General features: G+C 38.1%; 1 protein-coding gene across 1 annotated transcript in view; it reads left to right on the forward strand.

Moving 5' to 3' along the window:
• Positions 1-19616, forward strand: part of zzef1 (zinc finger, ZZ-type with EF-hand domain 1) — a 100812-nt gene that overhangs the window by 39670 nt on the left and 41526 nt on the right. Inside the window, exons 26-33 of the mRNA XM_012957555.3 lie at positions 3094-3334; positions 9940-10019; positions 10602-10686; positions 15683-16154; positions 16479-16643; positions 16853-16972; positions 17780-17941; positions 19138-19267. Coding sequence (XP_012813009.1) covers positions 3094-3334; positions 9940-10019; positions 10602-10686; positions 15683-16154; positions 16479-16643; positions 16853-16972; positions 17780-17941; positions 19138-19267 — 1455 coding nt within the window. The remainder of the gene's footprint in view (positions 1-3093; positions 3335-9939; positions 10020-10601; positions 10687-15682; positions 16155-16478; positions 16644-16852; positions 16973-17779; positions 17942-19137; positions 19268-19616) is intronic.

The raw sequence follows: 19616 nt of genomic DNA on the forward strand, positions 1-19616 counted from the left end.
TTTTTAATGTATCTTACCTTTATTATTCATGTGTTTTGTGCTTATAGTTTTAAAGACTACTCAAAAAGAAAAAGACCCATTTAAAAATAAAAGAAAAGTTTAAAAAAGCATTTTTTTAAGAAACAGTACACATGTAACCTGAATATTTAAATCCAAACTGGAATGTTAGTGTGGCTTGTAAGAAAGGCACTTTAATTTTTTTCTCAGTCTCATTGCAATCAAGAATATAGGATTAAATGTTATTATCTCAGACCTCTCACATGTTGCTGCTTGTGCTATCAGGCATGATTAATGGTAGGAAGTAATTTTGGGTGTGTAGTGTAAATACAGCATGCATGCCGCATGGCATTGTGGATTCTGGATAATAGATCTTATTCCTATATTATAGTAGCAAAGTAATAATGAACAAGCCATCTTTAACTGCTGCCTGTGTTCTGGTTGTTGAAGAAATAGATATTTATATGTATTGTTTAGCTAAGTGTTTGTATACACATATGTGCAGCATGAGTACAATACACATGACTTGTCATAAACTGTGTTCTGCCTATGTTTTTTCTAATTTAAAATAACAAATTAAAGCACAAGGAAATCTTGATTCACTGCAATAGCACCACTATTTACTTACATTTGCCATGTATCACTAAAGCAGACATAGATTGGTGCATATTCCAAAGACTAATGCATGCTGATGAAGTCTAAGAGGCAGATTTATCAACATTCAGATTTTTGTGGTTTTATCGGTTTTTAAAACCAGGAATAAACTTTTTACACTAGAACTATAACTGTCTAGTCATTTATTAAAAGATCCAAATGTAAAAACCATAAACAAATTAAAATGAGAAACAAAAAGAACAAAACAATTTTTGTTTACAAATGGGGGAAAAAACCTTGAAATCCTCTAAAACCATGAATTAAAGGGGATATATATCGTAAATTTTTACCATGCATTAAACTATGTAAAATAATGTAAAACAGAAGTGCTTTTATTTTAATACCTTTTGGGTTCAAATATGTCCATAACTGCTTAAAAACTGTGCTCTACCTAGACCTTTTGCAAGCTTCTGGTTTAGACTCTTCAGTATGTGGCTGCGAGCCACCGCCCTGATAGACTTCACTAACATAGCAACAACTACTTAAAGTACAGTGAACAGCCAATCAGATTTTATCGACTGACTTGGCGGAAATTCAACCTGCTGCCATTCTCACAATAATAACACCAGGGTCCCCAAACTTTGCAGAGTTAGGCACCAGTTAACTGCAGTTCAAGGTTAGAAAAAGTGGGCGGAGCCACTAACAGCCAATCAGTTTTTACATAATTACTTTCAATGGGGAAATTCAGCCTGCTGCCAGTCTCACAGTATTAACCCCAGGGTCCACAAACTTTTCACAGTTGGTCACTAGGGGACTGCGGTTTTAGTTTTGAAAAAGTGGGCGGAGCCACCAATAGCCAATCGGATTTCACTTATTGAATTTTATTGGTTTGATGCCAGGGTTCCCAAACTTTGCAGTCAGTCATTGGGTGACTATGTACTCAAGGTTAGAAAAAGTGGACGGGGCTGCCAAAAGCCAATCATATTTCTTTCATTGTTTTCAGTGGGGAAATTTTAACTGCTGCCATTCTTACATGTTTAATGTCGGGGTCCCCAAACTTTGCACAGTTTAGAAAAGTGGGCAGGGCCAACAACAGCCAATCAGATTTCACCTATAGACTTCATATGTTTAAATTTAAATTGCTGTTATTCTTTAAGTATTAATACTAAGGTCCCCAAACTTTGAAGAGCTAGTCACCAGGTAACTGCGGTTCAGCGGTAGAAAAAGTGGGTGGAGCCACCAACAGCCAATCAGATTTTAACTGTTGATTTTCTATGGGGAAATTCAACCTGCTGCCATTCTCACAGTATTAATACCAGGGTCACTAGGGGACTAGATTTTTAGGTTTCAAAAAAGTGGGTGGAGCCATCAACAGCCAATCAGACTTCACCTATTGAATGTTTTGGGTTAAAATTTAAATTGCTGCCTTTCTCACTGTTTATGTCAGGGTTCCCAAACTCAGGGTTAGACAAGTGGGTGACAGCCAATCCATTTCCACACATTAAATTTCATTGGTTTATATTTAAACTGATGCCATTATTTCAGTATTAATTCCAGGGTTGTTAAACTTTCCAAAGTTAGTCACTGGGTATTTGCTGTTCAAAGTTAGAAAAATGTGGGTGGGGCCACTAACAGCCAATCACATTTCACCTATGTAATTTCAATGGTGACGTGTAAAATGTTTTCAGTCTCACAATTTTTATGCCTCCCAAAAAGTCCCAAAACTTTGCAAAGTTGGTCACTGGGGGACTGCAATTCAAAAATAGGAAAAGTGGGTTGGGCCACTAACAACCAATCAGATTTCGTCCATTGAATTTTATTGCTTTAAATTTAAAATCCTGCCATTCTCATACTATTTATACCAGGGTGCCCACTGTTTGTCACTGGGTGACTTTGACTCATGGTTAGAAAAAGTGGGCACACCCACCAACCACCAATCACAATTAACCTATTGACTTTAATGGTTTAAATTTAAAATGCTGCCGTTCTGTAACTATTAATCCTAGGGTCCCTAAACTTTGCAGTGTTAGTCACTGGGTAACTGCAGTTCCAGGTTAGAAAAAGTGGGCGGAGCCACCAACCGCCAATCAGATGTCACTTATTGACTTTCAGTGGGGAAATTTAAATTGCTGCTATTCAGACACTATTAAAATCAGGGTCCCCAAATTTTGCACAGTGGTTTTTACTATATAACTGTGGTCAAAGGTTAGAAAAAGTGGGCAGAGCCAACAACAGATCAGATTTCACGTTTTTCAACCCTTTCTAGTTTCTAAATGCTACCCTATTTCTTAGTTCAAATAGTAAATATACATTTGAATTTTATTTTAGTTCTTTTTATGCAATATTTAACATAATTACAAATTTGTTTGGTGTTTTATTATAGTTCTCTACTGTGAATGTCCATAGTATTAGGATAAAATTTAGAGTGCTAAGAGTCTGAGCATAATATAACAATACCAGATATTATGTAAATACTTTTTTACATTATTATTTTATTTCCAGACTAAGAACTCTCATGCAGATGACTGTCGTAACTTTCTCCTTGACTTTGCAAACTCAGATCCTACCCAGGATTTCTGTGGCCCTAACTCTGAGCTTTTCAAAGGACTAACGCAGGCGATTCTGAAACAACCGCCAAAGAGTGAAATAGTGGCTGGATCTGTGATTGATCAAGCTGTGAACTCTACCTTTGCTGCTATGGTATATCTAACCCCACAACTGCATAGAAAACTTCAGAGATATGGTAAGGGCTTAGTCTGTACTGCAAGCACTTTTTTTCTCTCTGAGATAACATTACATCATTTTTAACTGTTTTTTTTTTTTTTTCCCACCATCTGTACAAAGTGCCTAAATGGCTTTGTGGTTTGTTAGCACTGCTGCCTTGCAGTGCTAGAATCCTGAATTTGATTTCAACCGTTGTACTCCCTGGAGTGTATGGTTTCCTCCGACAAATGACAGATACAGGGGAACCAATGTGCTCATAGGAGACACCCATAATAACCAGACAGAGATTGTGGGGTAACTTTGTCTTAAGGACTTCAATTAACGATTCTGCTGGAGAAGCTCTATTTAAGGGGTTGGCTATCTTTTCTCACTGCTACCCAAAAAATGATAGATTATGTTCCCCTGAGTATGATAATATGTGTCATGCAAAGACTGTGTATCTATATACCTATTTGAGTCACATGTGAGCTTCCCCCCATGCTCCCCTCTCCCTTCCCGAATGTTCATAGCAGGAGACAGCAGCAGCAGGGATCATGTTTTGTGCCTGTAACTTTAGCAGCCAATCAGAGGAGAGGCAGGAAGAAAAGAGACAAATTTTGAACTCTTATTTTTCATCTGTCTATACATCTGAGGAGCCAGATAATGAAGGCTTCCCTTTTAATAGTGCTAGTAATTTAGCTACTGACGCGTGGGTCACTCAGGAGGAAATTCAAAAGAGACTTGAACATGTAAAGGTAAACAAAGGTCCAGGACAGGATGGTATTCATCCCAGGGTATTAAATGAGCTTAGCGCCGTGATTGCCATGCCTCTTCACATTTTTCAGGATTTGTTGAGCTCTGGCAGGGTGCAGAGACTGGCGAATTGCTAATATGGTCCCATTCTCAGCCTGAAGACTATAGGCCGGTTAGTTTGACATCAGTAGTAGGAAAGCTTTTGGATGGGGTAATAAGGGATAGGGTACTTGAATACATTGCAGTTCACAATACTATAAGTTTGTGCCAGCATGGTTTTATGCGTAACAGATCTTGCCAGACTAATTTAGTCGCCTTTTATGAGGAAGTGAGCAGGAACCTCGAGGGGGATGGAAGATTTATGCTATGAGGTTTGACGGTAAAGGCTGAGGTTGTTTGCGAGGCGCTTGCGAGGGGACATGATTACTCTGTACCAGTGGTTTTCAACCTTTCTAATGCCGCGACCCATTAATACAGTTCCTCATGTTGTTTAGACCCCCAACCATAAAATTATTCCTAAGACCATCGGAAATACTGTATGTGTTATCCGATGGCGACCCCTGTGACCTCCAAAGGGGTCCTGACCCACAGGTTGAGAACCGCTGCTTTGTACAAATACATTAGAAGGGATTATAGGCAGATAAGGGGTGTTCTTTTTTCCCATAAAAACAATCAACGCACCAGAGGCAACCCCTTTAGATTATAGGAACGGAGCTTCCATTTGAAGCAGCGTAGGTGGTTTTTCACGGTAAGGGCAGTGAGGTTGTGGAATGCCCTTCCTAGTGATGTTGTAATGGCAGATTCTGTTAATGCCTTTAAGAGGGGCCTGGATGAGTTTTTGAACAAGCATATTATCCAAGGCTATTGTGATACAAGTATCTACAGTTAGTATTGATGTTTGTATCTATAGTTTATGTATGTGTTAGTAATAGGTCAGAATAGGTTATGTATGTGTTAGTAATAGGTCAGAATAGGTTTGTGTGTTCTGGGTTTACTTGGAATGGCTGAACTTGATGGTCTTTTTTCAACCCTATGTAACTATGTAAGAAAACTGACATGCGCAGTAGCTTTAGGAGCTCCTACTGCCAGTACTCAGTGTTACACAGAGCTTGTGCAGAAAGGGGTCAACGACCCACTCCTTTGGTGCCTCCACTGACTCCTGTCCTATACAGAAGCGCTATCTTCAGAGGTAATTTTCTCTAAAACAGGAGATATTTTCTTAAAGAGAGTACAAAAACATTACATATTTTATTAAAATGACCTAATCTGCTAAAATAGATTAATTTATGTGAACCACTCCTTTAACTATTGGGTTTTGAAAAAAAAAAAATGTTTTCCCGTGACAATATTACTTTAGTGACGTTTGCTTTTTTATCCACTACATCAATTATTTGGAATTTTAATTGATTGACTCCATGGTTATATTCCAAATAAATGGCCTGAAACTACCTGTTTTATCTTCCAAGTATTAATGGCAGATTTATGCTCCCTTATACTGTTGTAGACACTCCATGTAGTCTGACCTAAGCTTGCTACAAGGGTCTTTTTCCCATATGTTGCAAACATGGAAGTACGCATAAAGTGTCCCCAAATCCATATAAGTGTACCTTATTCGGATGGCAAACATATTCACCTTTTATACAATTTGTGCAACAATTGCACAGGCTAAAGTACTTTATCATAAAATTCTACCTGGACCTAAGTCTGATTTTATTAACAGGGACCCCAGGTTACATCCATTTTTATAGGCCATATACAGAGGCATTTTAAATTCTTCAGTACCCTTAGATAATTTAGGCCAATGTTTTTTTTTTTTTTTTTTTTTAGAATAGCAGAAATTGATTGGAAATTGATTAACTGCCCCCCCCGCATGGTTCTCACCTCAGATTCAGGCTGTATTGTTTAAAAATGTAATCCCCTGTGTTGTTCACACCTTTTAGTCTCTGCATTGTTCACCCCCTGCAGTGTTCACACCTCAGGCTCAGACTGTAATCACCCACATTGTTCCCCTGTTCACACCTCAGACTGTAGGAGCAGTAGAAACCACAAATAATCCCTGCACACTACAAAAAGAACATATACTGAGGTTGTACTGCAATTAAAGTTTTTTTAATATATAGTTATTGTGCAGACTGTAGGAGCAGTGCCAGCATTGTGTCACTGTATGCTGCCTGTGTGTGCCATACAGCATAGGGCAAGCAGAGTATGGCACACACAGGCAGGGTAGGGAAGGCAGAGTATGGCACACACAGGCATGGTAGGGCAGGCAGAGTATGGCACACACAGGCATGGTAGGGCAGGCAGAGTATGGCACACACAGGCAGGGTAGGGAAGGCAGAGTATGGCAGGTTTTTGCTGTACTACAACCATTAATATGGGTATGGTCATGTGATAACACGGGTGTGGTTTTAAGTGGGTGCGGTTTCAAAAAGGGGAGTGTTCAAAACTGGCTTCCATTATCGGCCCTCCACCACGTAGGTCGGAAAAATTCCGGCCCTCGGTAGCACAGAAGTTGGACAGCACTGGCTTAAGGTATTATATCTACTCACAAACGCAAAACTCTTTCTATTACAAGGTTCCAGTAAAGATTGTCTAGTAACTTGCTCCACACTTTTTCCTCTCAGCATCCAGAAGGTCCACAGGTTACCCTTGTGTGGCTTGTGTCATTTCCACAAGCCTCTCTTTTGTGGATCAGACACAATTTGCCTATTATGAGTAAATTGAGACTTAGGCAATGACTTCCTCATTGGTAAGAGATGGAATGAAAGATAGTCAAGCAATGTGTAACTTGCACAACTTGACATCAGAATTGCCCCACTTTTATAAATCTTTGTGTCAAGAAAACTAATTTCTTGAAAATCAAAATTCATAGTAAATTTTAGGTAACCAGATGCTGAATTGATGTTATGGACAAACCACTCGATGGTACCCTGTGGCCCCATCTGTACTACAAAAATATAATCAACGAAACCAACACTTACAATAACTTTTAAACAATAAATTTGTATAAACATACTTCAATACAAGCCACATAAATATTTGCATAGGACATGGCCATATTGGACCCCATTGGGGTCCCTTTCACCTGCAAGTAGAAATCATCCTGGAACAAAATATAGTTATGATGCAATACCATTTCCAGACATTTAATGACAACTAGTCTGTGTTGTAGAGAGTACAAACATTGATAACATGCTGCACTATACATGACACAAAAATAAGTAAAAATCTGTTAGAGAAACATTTGACTGAAAGCAGTCAAGTATGTGGCCATTTAAGCTGAAACCAATAAAGACCTCCCTATATGGGTTATAAGAGTATTTCCATAGAAGGCTGACCAGCCACTATGATATCTTATAAATTCTGTGGTTTATACATTTTATGGTTTATAAATGGGATAGTTTATAAAAAGAACAGTTGGCAATCAGTGGTAAGAGCCAAAACATAATACTTTATATGAAGTAAAATACGCACAGAATAAATACTGAGGGGCTGAGACTGGGATTTGGTGTGATCCCTTGGTGCAGCTGCCACAAATATCCATGCCCCCGATGTACTGCACCATAATGCAGATTAGAGTGGTTTGGATGATTTCTTGAACAAGCATAATATGCAAGTGTATAGATAGGTCAGAATAGGTTTGTGTGTGTGTTGGGGTTAACTTGGAAGGGTTGAACTAGATGGATGCCACAGTTCATTTCTAAAGGATTTTTAGAAGAGATAAATACATTTCTAAAAATCCCATAGGAACGAATAGAAAGTGGGTGAATTTTTCTGTGGTTACCTCTAATTTATTTTGATATATATTATATATTATTTTGATATATTATGCAGCATGAATCCAATACCACACCCATTTTACTAAAGCATACGCCAGAGGTGCCAGTATAATTGCTGCAGAAAATGGATAACAAGCATATTAACCAGATGAGCCAGTATAATCACGAAATAAAATACATAATGGGCATATAAATGCTAGACATGCCAATATAATTACTACAGAAAATGGAAAATCTGCATATTAACCTCCAGCATGTCAGTATAAATACTACAGAAAATGGATAAATTATTAACCCCAGATGTGCTAGTATAATTATTACAGAAAACTTATAATCAGCATATTAACGCCAGACATACCAGTATAATCACTGTAGAAATGGCCAATCAGCACTCCATTAACTTCAGACATGCCAGAAAGATGAATGCAGAAATAGTAGATTGAAAGCATTTTCTCTTTCTCTTGCTGTCTCATAAAAGATCCAAAGTTGCCATTCATTCCTCAGTGGATCACATGGCCACCTTGGATTTTTTCTTGAGGAGCAAGTAGCGGAAAAGAACCAAAGACAAGCAGGGCAACATGGGAAATTCAAACCGCTATCTGTGACAGTGGGCTGTACATTGGAATAGTTAGGTATGCAAAATTCCATGGGAGGGGGGAATTTGCAGGGGGAAGGGTTGGGCAAGTCCCCCACTGTTCCCCTATTTGTAGATGCCCATGTCTCCACCCCTTTTCTTCCCCACAAAGCCATGATTTAACTGCTGGGGACAATTTTTAGTTGTAGGATTTTTAAATGATCTCCATATAGGTTATTATATAACATTGTTTTAATATATGTTAAACTTTTGGCTCCCTTATAGTTTCAGGAAACAAACTTTGTTACTCTTGTTTCTTTATCTGGCTATACACCATAAGGTCTGCTTGTTTGTTGTTTGGCAACATTGCCAAATGATTGGATATTTGCCTGATTTGGCTACCTACATCCAGGGCCATAATAGGGATCATAATATGTGCTTCTGCCGGCCCATTCAAAGGAAACTGCATCATCATACCAGTGTAGTATCACCCCAATGGAATTTTTAAACTTGTCCAGTAGATATTTGACAAATTTTCAGCCAGATATTTATCAGGAAGGGCCCATACATGACCAGATAAGCTGACGACTTGGTCTGAAGAAGAATTGGCAGCATGATTCTGTCCATGTATGGCAAGCTTTACTAAAAAAAACTTAGTGATATCTTAAAGTAGTTAAAAAGATATTGTTCATTAAAGCCGTTTCCCTATTTATTTGAAGACTGTAAGACATTCAAGATTTAGTTATGAAAACAACAAATGGCTTTCCACATAAGTGTATATCAGGCAATTTTTTTATCTCCATTTATAGCTAATGGCAATATGTGAACAAAAAGCTAGTTAAAAAAAACCCCACAAAATTAAAAAACAAAGACAAGGTTTGTTTTAGGATATTGTGAGTTATTTTCACTTTGAGGTTATTAACATGGTATAGGAAAGTGACTGTCACATGATAATGTGGTAGAAAATAATGTTATGTGCTGCAGTCATTTATGTACAGCAGTGCTGTCCAACTGGCGGCCCGTGGACCCCCACCTGTCTGGCTGTTTTGATGGCTTACCTTTGTAAATAGTATCAGTACTGAGATTAACTGGCCCCCTGCATGGTTGACACCTCACACTCAGTCTGTAAACCCCCTGTATTGTTTAAAAATGTAATCCCCTGTGTTGTTCACACCTTTTAATCCCTACATTGTTCACCCCCTGCAGTGTTTACACCTCAGGCTCAGACTGTAATCATCCACATTGTTCACCTCCTCACACCTGTAGCAGCAGTAGTAACCCACAAATAAACCCTGCACACTATAAAAAGAACATATTCTGAGGTGGTACTGCAATTAAAAAGTTTTTTAATATATAGTTATTGTGCAGACTGTAGGAGCAGTGCCAGCATTGTGTCACTGTATGCTGCCTCTGTGTGCCATACTCTGGCTGCCAGTAAAATAAACTTGCATGAAAATTTCAGTCATACTAGCATGAACTTACCTGTTATTGTTGTAATTTGCTGCATGATCCAAATTTTCTGTTTTTGCTGTTTTGTAGTGCTTAATGGAGGAAGCATTCCGTTATGTGAAGAGTTTGCCCAGGTATATGCTTTGGCAGAAGGAATTAGAATGTGGATGGTAAGAGTTTTACATGCTTGTAAACAGTTAAAAAAGTATATATTATGGATATGTGTGCTGCAGATGAAGCTACAACCTGATTTTGCCCCCACAGATGGAGGTTAAGGTGATCCAAATGTTTGGCCCCTATGATTATGATTTGATCACATTGTTGGTTGCCTTGCAGACCATTAGTAGAGGGCTGTACCACTGGCCAGATGCAGTATTACTCAACAAGATTTTTCCGCCTTTCTCATAACAGACCAAGACCAATCAAATATAAGTCTAGCAAGCCTTTGTTACTGCATATACTTGTATGGTAATCTTAGTTACTCTTTCATTTATACATCTTTATTTTTTTTTATGAGGAAACCTTTTGTTGTGCCGTAATGAAAGTTCTGGTGTGCATGCTTATACATACATAGGTGTATGTCCATATGAGTATTAATTCAGTCAATTTCTAACATTTTATTCTCGGCCTAATCCTGTATAAATTACACTCTTTGTCATATTGTCCTTTGTGCTATGGGCCCATTGCAATGCCATTCAAGTTGTCAACTGTACGCAGTTTGCCATGAGCTAACGTAAATATGTTCTTTGTAGTTAGAAATGAAACAGAAATCTCTGCAGACCATGGGAAGTGACAAGCTTAGCCAGGATATAACAGAAACAAACCCGCAGATGTTAGGTGAGTATACAGTATACGAGAAAAAATTATCTCATGTTAATAAACACTGGCATTGGTATTCATATTCTTATTACCTTTATCGCATTATTGCATATATTAGGATCCTTTGTGTTTAGCCACAGTTTGTTTATCTTTAAGCAGATCTTATAGAAACTATTCCATTTCATGGAAGCTGGTTAACAATTGAATAACCACAGGAAGTGGATTTCTGGCATATTACATTAAAGGAGAAGGAAAGGCAAATGTTAGGCAACACCCAGAAACTTTACCTTTACCCCAGGCTCGTGCTCCTGTTAGGAGAAAACCGCACCTGCCTGGGGTACCTGCAAGCGAGTGTCTCCTCTTTCTTCTTCTGTCTTCGTGCGCTTGTGCAGTAGAGTGAAAAGCTGAACTTTTTCACTCTTTTTCACTCTGCTGCGAATGCGTGGGCACCAGGATTCAAAAGACAGAAGAAATAAGGAATAGAAAACACTTTTTCCCAGCTACCCTGGGCTGGTGTGGTTTTCTTTGGTGTGGTGTTCTAGGTGGCACTAATGTGGCCAATCTATTTGCAGTAAAATGTCAAAATGACTTTCCCTTTCCTTTAAATGGATTTTATGTTCTTGTGTGTTCTTAGTCTTTCCATTGATTAATTCACATGTATGTATGTAAATTTGATTAAAATTACCTTGATGTAACAGCATATGTGGTAATACAGGCATGGGATCTGTTATTCAGAATGCTGTGGTGTTCAAAATAAGGGATCTTTTTGTTGTTTGGATCATCATACTTAAAATCTAAAAAAAAACCCAATAATAAGCACTAATTTTATCTTAGTAAGGATCAAGTGCAAAGTACTTTTTTATTATTACGCAGATAAAGCAAATACTTTTTAAAATGTGAATTATTTGCTTAAAGTGATACTGACAGCCAATTCAAATTTTTTTTTTACAACTGCTGTTGTGTTTTAATTTGTATCAGCTTTAAGTTCCTTCTAAACTAAATCTGCAAAGTTTTTTCGCTTCATAATTATGGTAGCACGAATTACAGACCCACGGAGCAGCCATGTTTGTTCCCCTCTTCCGGGTTTTAATTTAAATGCCTCCCACGTGAATAAATATGCCCAATCACAAACCTGCAATGCCCCTTCTGCTTTCGGCCGGTGTGTGACAAGCTCAGCTCTGTGTGTAATGGGGAGGGAGAGCCCTTAGAAGCAGGCACGGGAAAGTTTAAGGTGGCCTGCTATTTAAATTCTTCATGCAACGAGCGGGGGGGGGGGGGAAGCCCTTTGAAGCAGGCAGGCAGGCAGGCAGGCAATGGAAAGGTAAAGCCTGCCTGCTATCTAGTTCACAATGCGATGCAAGGAGCAAGGGAGGGAGGGGGAACACTTTGAAGCAAACTGCAAGCTGAATCCTCCCAGTTTATGACGTAGTCCTTTTGACAGATTGAGAAGCTACAGTCGGGCTGCCAGACAGTCGGGTTCAGGATCTTCAGTAGGAGTTATATAGAGAAGCAGGACTTTTAGGAAAAACCAGTCAACATGACCTATAGGTAGGTTTAGAAGTAGGTTCATATTTTTAAAAGAAATTTTTTGGTGTCAGTATCACTTTAAAATAAACTCTATGGGAGATGACCTTCCTGTAATTCAAAGCTTTCTGGATAACAGATCCCATACCTTTGCTAACACAGCAGATTGAAAACTGTGCAATATCAAGTAGAAGTGATCACAAATATGAAACAAATAAATGTTAGTAATGCTTACAGCAAAATTGTGTGTTCCTTTGCTCACAGTACACCACAAAATCAGGACCCATAGATGAATTTCTGCCAGACAGCCTCCATTCCAGAATGCCACAAACATTGACAGTTTTTTTTCTCAGCCGGACCTAACTATCAGTGCAGGATGACTGGGGACTATGATCCCCCCATGTCATCCCGCTCTCCTCTGGCGCTAGTTCCAACTGACGCACAAAGGGACGTTGTATTAGTTACGTCATTTACACATCTGCAGGAATTTCATGCTCTCACAACCGGCTTCTCACATAGTCATGTCACACTCAAAGCCCATTACAGGGCTCTCCTGATCTGCCACAACTAATTTTATAGATTTATTGGACTATACAATATTCAGTTAAACAGCATGATGACTCTGAACTACAATCCATACATTCTTCTGATACATATCACTCATCTGTTTAAGAATATTACACATCTTCAGATATTTAATGAAACAAATCAGATAATTCAACTTAACAACCAGATGAGATAAAAACTTTATTATTCAATGTCTTTTCAACTCTTGCAATTAAAGGAACAAATCACCTTATCCAAAGATAAAGTGTTGCGTAACACAGGGAAGAAACTCCATTATTTTCCGGTATGTAAGATCATTACCAAAATTGTAGATGCTGAATGGCAACAATCGGGGAAAAAAAGACCAATATTCCATAAAAAATTTTTGGCATGTATCCTATCCAAGATTACAAACCCTGGGATTAAATCCCAAAAGTAGACCATCCAATTGTCTGACTGTCCAAAACCACAACACTACCTTCAAACGTCTTTCCGAGACCCTGTGGACAAAAAGACACCGTACTTAAGAGAAGCTTTGAAGCTTTCAGAATTCAGCAGTAACTCTTTGGCCAGCAACAGCTTCTGTAACGGTAGCCAAAACAGCCAAATATTGGTGCCAGTAGTTGCTAAAGCACCCACCAACTTTACCTGAACAGTTCACATCTGAGTTAAAGAAAATCAAATCATCCTTATCATTTCTAGTTGATGCAGCTACAGATATTCAGCAGTGGCCATCACAGCCTGCAGAGCACTCTGGCTGCACCAATGGACAGGAGACACGGCATCAAAGAACAAACTTTTAAATTTAATGGTTCCCATTTATTTGGTTCAGAATTGAAACAAATAATTTCAGATTTGACAGGAGGAAAAGGAGTACCCCAAAAATGGTTCTTACTCAAAGCTATTCCTTGTGCCCATAAAAGATGGTGGTGTTCATCCAGTACTCAATCTTTACCCATTGAACAAATTTGTAAGTCTTTCATCTGTCATATGTCTAAGATCGATATTTGAGATGCTTACTTGCTTCGCTTTCTAAGATTTGCTTTTGGCGAACTAGTATTGCTGGTGGTGCTCCAAGTACAGGGCATACACATGACAGTGTATCTAGACAACCTACTCTACTTTTCAAGCAAGACAAGCCTTTCCTAGTGGACACACCTACCAAATCTGATACAAGGCAAAAATTGGGACCACCCTGTTCAAGAGGTAATTACCACCGACGACAGCACTTGGCACACACAAGTTTATCAATGCAGATGGTCCCACAAATAGCTCCAATGTTTTGGAACTCAGGGCTGTTTATTACATGCTAATCTACTGGCAGAAAGAAATGAACAAACATGCAAGGATTCAGACAATGGCACCACAGTTGCCTACCTGAACGGTCAAGGAGGAACAAGAAGCTCTTCTGCACTACACAAAAGTTATCGACTTATGAACTGGGCAGAGATACACAACACAACCTGTCAGCCATCAACATTCTGGGATTTCAAAATTGGGAAGCAGGCTATCTAAGCCAGAACACACTAGACCAGTGATCCCCAACCACTGGTTCGTGAGCAACATGATGCTCACCAACCCCTTGGATGTTGCTCTCAGTGCTCCCAAACCAGGTAGTTATTTTTGAGTTTGTGACTTGGTGGCAAGTTTTGGTTGAATAAAAACAAGAAAGCCCTCTACCAACAAGTGCTACCACAGATTTTGGAAACCTTTTAGCCTTATGGAGCCAAAATCGTTGTCTACACTGGCATGAGTGCAAGTCACCTCAGATTCCGGAATTTCTGCAGGATGGGGTGATCAAGGGAATGAGTGTGTCAGCACTTAAAGACCAGGTTTCTGCATTATCAGCACTATTTCATAAACAAGATATATGTTATGGCTTGCTCAGAGGCAGCGTTTGGCAAGAAGGTGCTACAAGCAGTGGTAGCACATAGCGCATGCTTAGACTAATTCAGAAAATCTGCCTGTTACACGTTCAAGGTTTAGCTTTTTGGTTAGCCCATCCTCTTTTTGGAAAACTTTGGGACTTCCCAAATCATCTTGCACTGACAGTTATGGCCGAATGAGTAAAGGAGATTTTCTTACCTGAAAAATCTTTCTCATAGGCCCATATTGTCACTTCATCGTCCCTGCCATATGGGGTGCCGTATTTGTTGCTGCTTGTCACACAGATGAGAGCAGTTAGGTTCTTATTGAAAACAGAGGAAGAGGTGGAGTTTCATGAAGGAAGGAGATGGGAGAAAGTTCTTAAGTTTGCCCTGCACAGTATGGGCACACAGTTTTGGCCTATGAGAAGATTTTTCCAGGGCTGTGGAGTCAGAGTCGAGGAGTCGGAGGCAATTTTGGGTACCTGGAGTCGGAGTCGGCAAAAAATGAACCGATTCCTACTAAATTTAAATGGGAATAAAAAAAAATAAATAAAGTTTAAATGTCCCAATTCACAAACAGTCATAATTAATTACTTCTCTGCTATAAGAATAAAGCCCAATGCATGCAGTGCATAAACGAACACGTTGAGTGACCATGAAGCATGCTTTTCATTGACTGTATGAATGTATAAAATACATTAGCATATGAAAAACAGAGGAGTCGTGGAGTCGGAAATATCAGAAACTGAGGAGTCGGATTCGGAGAATTTATCTACCGACTCCACAGCCCTGGATTTTTCAGTTAAAAAAATCTACCTTTTTATGCTGAAAAACAACAATCCAACAAAGAGAAAAGTTGGTTATACAGTGTTTATTTGCATAGTTGCTGTCACATTTATTTATTTTTTTAAAGGCTCACTTTTCCCCCTCTATTGTGGTATTGCTTATTCTGTAGAAGTTATATGATCCAATTAACCCTGTTTGAACTGTGGAACATCAAATATCCAATAGTCTTAATAAATGTTGATTGAAAAAGTGGAAGGATGCCCTGCTAACTTTGTGCTTTCTTCCCACAGCAAAGCAATGCATTGAGAAAAGCCTTTTGCTGCTGAAGTTCTTACCAGTTGTATCTACGCCATTGCTTGACAGCTGCCACTCAGTAGAGGATGCTCATCTGTTACACTGTGAAGAAAGACGAAAAAGTTCAGTTGTTGAAACAGATTTTCAAGCTGCAAGTGCCTCTCCAGAGACTACATATCCACCTTTCTTGGGGAAGTTGCAAATACCTTGCTCAGAAGCTTTAAAAACACAGGAGTCACACCATGAGACTCCATCAGGGGTTCCAATTAAAAATCCTGAAAAAGTAGAACAACCTATCTCTCCTCCACCCACTCCATCGCGTAAAGCACCCTTTAGCCGTGCAAGATTGCGTCTGCTCTCTTTTCGCTCAGTGGAGGAAGCCAGGCTAACTCCGACTGTAAAGGAAAAATATCCACTTCTGAGGAGCATTTTGGACTTTATCAAGGATCCAACAATTTCCCATGAAAGGTAAAAAGAATGAAATGTATCTCCACATAGTTTTTTTTAACCTGAACTAGTTAAAAATGACTATGCATAAAGCCTGACCAAATCAAATAATTCAGTAAGACCTAATAATCATTTTAACAGAAGACCAAATCTAGAATAATTTACAGTTCTCTGCAAATAGGTGTCAAACAAAACAAAAAATGGACAAGCATTTCATACATAAATGGTGTTTTTATATTTGAAAGGTTTACTTGATGGGAACTTGCCATTTTTACTAAAATACATCCTATCTGTTCCTCTCTCTTATTTTTTCTCTTTTTTTTCTCATTTATTTTGTTCCTGCAGTATTTTACAGGTCCTTTCCCTGCGGAAGGCTCAAGCTGAGAGCGTCGTAAAAGTGCTTAAGGTTGTTCAAGATTGTGTGCAGACTCTGGGCCAGCCACATTTCTTCCATCCACCTTGTGTTCTCTTTATTTTGGAGCTGCTCTCTTGCCAGACAGATTTCACAAAGTAAGTGAGGCACTAGAGATTTTCGGGTCTGTTTTATGGTAGACTAAAAGATTCTTGCAATAAATAACATCAAAATGCAAATCTTGCTGTGTATGCACATATTACTATAACACTACTGCTTTGTAGTACTTGCACGACTTGTTAAAAACAAACAAAACCTTGTTCTCTTTAAAACTTTGCTGAGAATTAATCTTCTCTACTTGTTTCAGCTACTTTGGACACCTAGAAGGTTGTGGTGGTGATTTGCATAGAGCAGTTAAAGAATCCTATTATCAACTTGTTCTATTACTTGTTAATGCAGTAAAAAGCTTCAGCAGCCTCAATGAAGGGTATGTGAAATATTTTTATTTTGGCATAAATTAAATATTTATGACTAAGGTGTGTATAATGTTACTAACATACTTCCATGTTAAAGCTGTTAAACAGTGAAGCTTTTGCCATATGATTTAGTATACATGAGGTGTAGAGAAAAATGTAAGTCTGACATTTAATAACACACAATGTAAGTGATTCTTAAATCAGAAGATTCAACAAACCGCATATCCAAGGTACCTTACATAAAGAAAACACATGCATTAGTTGCCTGGAAGTGGCCAAAAACATTCACTCAGTTAAGGAGTACATTATCACCAAGGCTTTATAGGTTGCAAAAGCAAAGGATGCCCTAGACCCAGTGAACTTTCATGTAGTCAGTTACAGCAAATATGGGATATATACAGACTACTTGAGACCTGGGATACTCTGGATATGGTGTCTTTCCCTAATTTAAAATCAAATACATACATCTACTGAAAAATATATTTAAATGTGTGGTTCACCTTAAAGTGAACTTTTTAGTATTTTGTAGACAGTGGTATGTTAAGTCGTGCTTGAAATTGCTAACATTGGTAAGGACATAAAGCAAGTAACATGGATCAACCAAATCAGGGAAACACATTTTCTTGTGGAGATGGATTGTGAGTTTGTGGGTATTCTGCAACTTCATGTGGGTAACTGAACCAATGCAGGTCTCTGCTTTAGACCACTCCTTGGTCACACATTACAGTAAATCCAATATCATTGTCCCTGGAACTATACCCAAAGTTTATTGATAAATGTATATTTAGTTTGTAATACATGTTGGCTTATTTCCACAGATCATTGCTTCCTGCCCTGTCATCTATGCAGACAGTTCTCTTGCATATGCTGGATATGAGCTGGGAACCAGAGGATCTATCATTCTTTCTCAGTATAGATCTCCCAAGTCTTCTGTTTTCAATGTGTCAGGAAAATATAAGTTCCCATGATAGCATTGTCAGGTAAGTTATGTCAATCTGACTGCCATACTGATGTATTGTGGTATCAACAAGCATGTCTATTTACTATATTGCTGTAACTATCCCTATGATCAATGGATTAGTATTGATCTTAAGATGGCCATACACAGGCCGATAAAAGCTGAAAACATGGCCTCTACAGATAATAAAAATAAATCTTTTTCCTTTTTTTATTTTGTACATATTTTTTGCCGAATAGTATGTTAAGGCACATTACTTATGCTTCCATGGCATCAATAATTAAGCCTCTTTTTGAAACATAAAAAAATTAAAGAGCTGTTTCATGTAATTCTATATCACTACACAATAAATTGGCGAATATATAGAAAATATAAAATACATGCAAAAAACTACCAGTGTAAGAAATAAATGGGGCCCTGCCCTAAAAATATAAAAGGAATGATACATTACATGGCAGCATGTGCAATTTGTACTAGAATTTGGAATATATATATATATAATATTATATAATATAATATTTTGAAGGAACTTTTAGAATTTGTAAATGTGAATGTTTGACAGTTCTTTAAATACTAGGAGTGCTGTCCTTGTTCCAGTGTGTTTTTTGTACTAGCTTCCAGGTCTTGTTGCTGCATATGATGTGCACCCTTTGGACTACCATATATATAAAAAATTTCTATAATGATATAAATGATATATACAATAAGGAAGCTATAGTCCTAGAAACTACTTAGGGATGTGATGATGTGCAAATCTATTCTTCTTTAATGGTACAGGTATAGGACCCGTTATCCAGAATGCTCGGGACCAAGGGTATTCCGGATAAGGGGTCTTTCCGTAATTTGGATCTCCATACCTTAAGTCTACTAAAAAAATCAATAAAACATTAATTAAACCCAATAGGATTATTTTGCATCCAGTAAGGATTAATTATATCTTAGTTGGGATCCAATACAAAGCACTGTTTTATTTTTACAGAGAAAAAGGAAATCATTTTTAAAAATCTGAATTATTTGATTAAAATGGAGTCTATGGGAGACAGGCTTTCCGTAATTCGGAGCTTTCTGGATATCGGGTTTCCAGATAAGGGATCCCTTACCTGTACATTATTGTATTTGACCCTACTGGTTAGTGCATTAAAAAAGCTGGAAATCTGTGTATAAAAATCAGCATATTGTATAGAATTGTATTGTAAGTTGTTTGTGTTTTTCTCTTAGTTTGTGGGATGAAGAAGATGAAAGAGCAGATTACCGTCAAAATTTGTTGTGGCTGGAAGAATGCAAAGATGGCATGTTTGAAATATGGTATGAGACTATTGCTCAAGCTGATCCAGATGTTAAAAGGAAGGTGGGTAATATTCTTCTTATATAATGAATAGTGCGTTAACAAATATATCTAGTTCTGCAATAACCTTTGTAAATTTTCCTATGAGCAAGAATACTGTAAGTTCAAGCACTTGACTAAGACTGGCAATACATGTAAAGATTCACTTTTTTGACTGTGTTGCTAAACAAGGGGATCTTTACTTGATTTGTACTAAGGAAGAGCAAATGTCTCTGCCTTTCATAAATCTAACCCCAGGTTTTTCCTTAAATACAAGCTTGTTTGTACGGACGTGTGTCTGCATAGACCATTTTGACATTAGAACTGAAAGCAGTTCTAATGTGTAGTTCTGCTTTGTTTGAGCACTGTAGGT

This window comes from Xenopus tropicalis, chromosome 2, assembly GCF_000004195.4.
Source record: "Xenopus tropicalis strain Nigerian chromosome 2, UCB_Xtro_10.0, whole genome shotgun sequence".
Lineage (NCBI taxonomy): Eukaryota > Metazoa > Chordata > Amphibia > Anura > Pipidae > Xenopus > Xenopus tropicalis.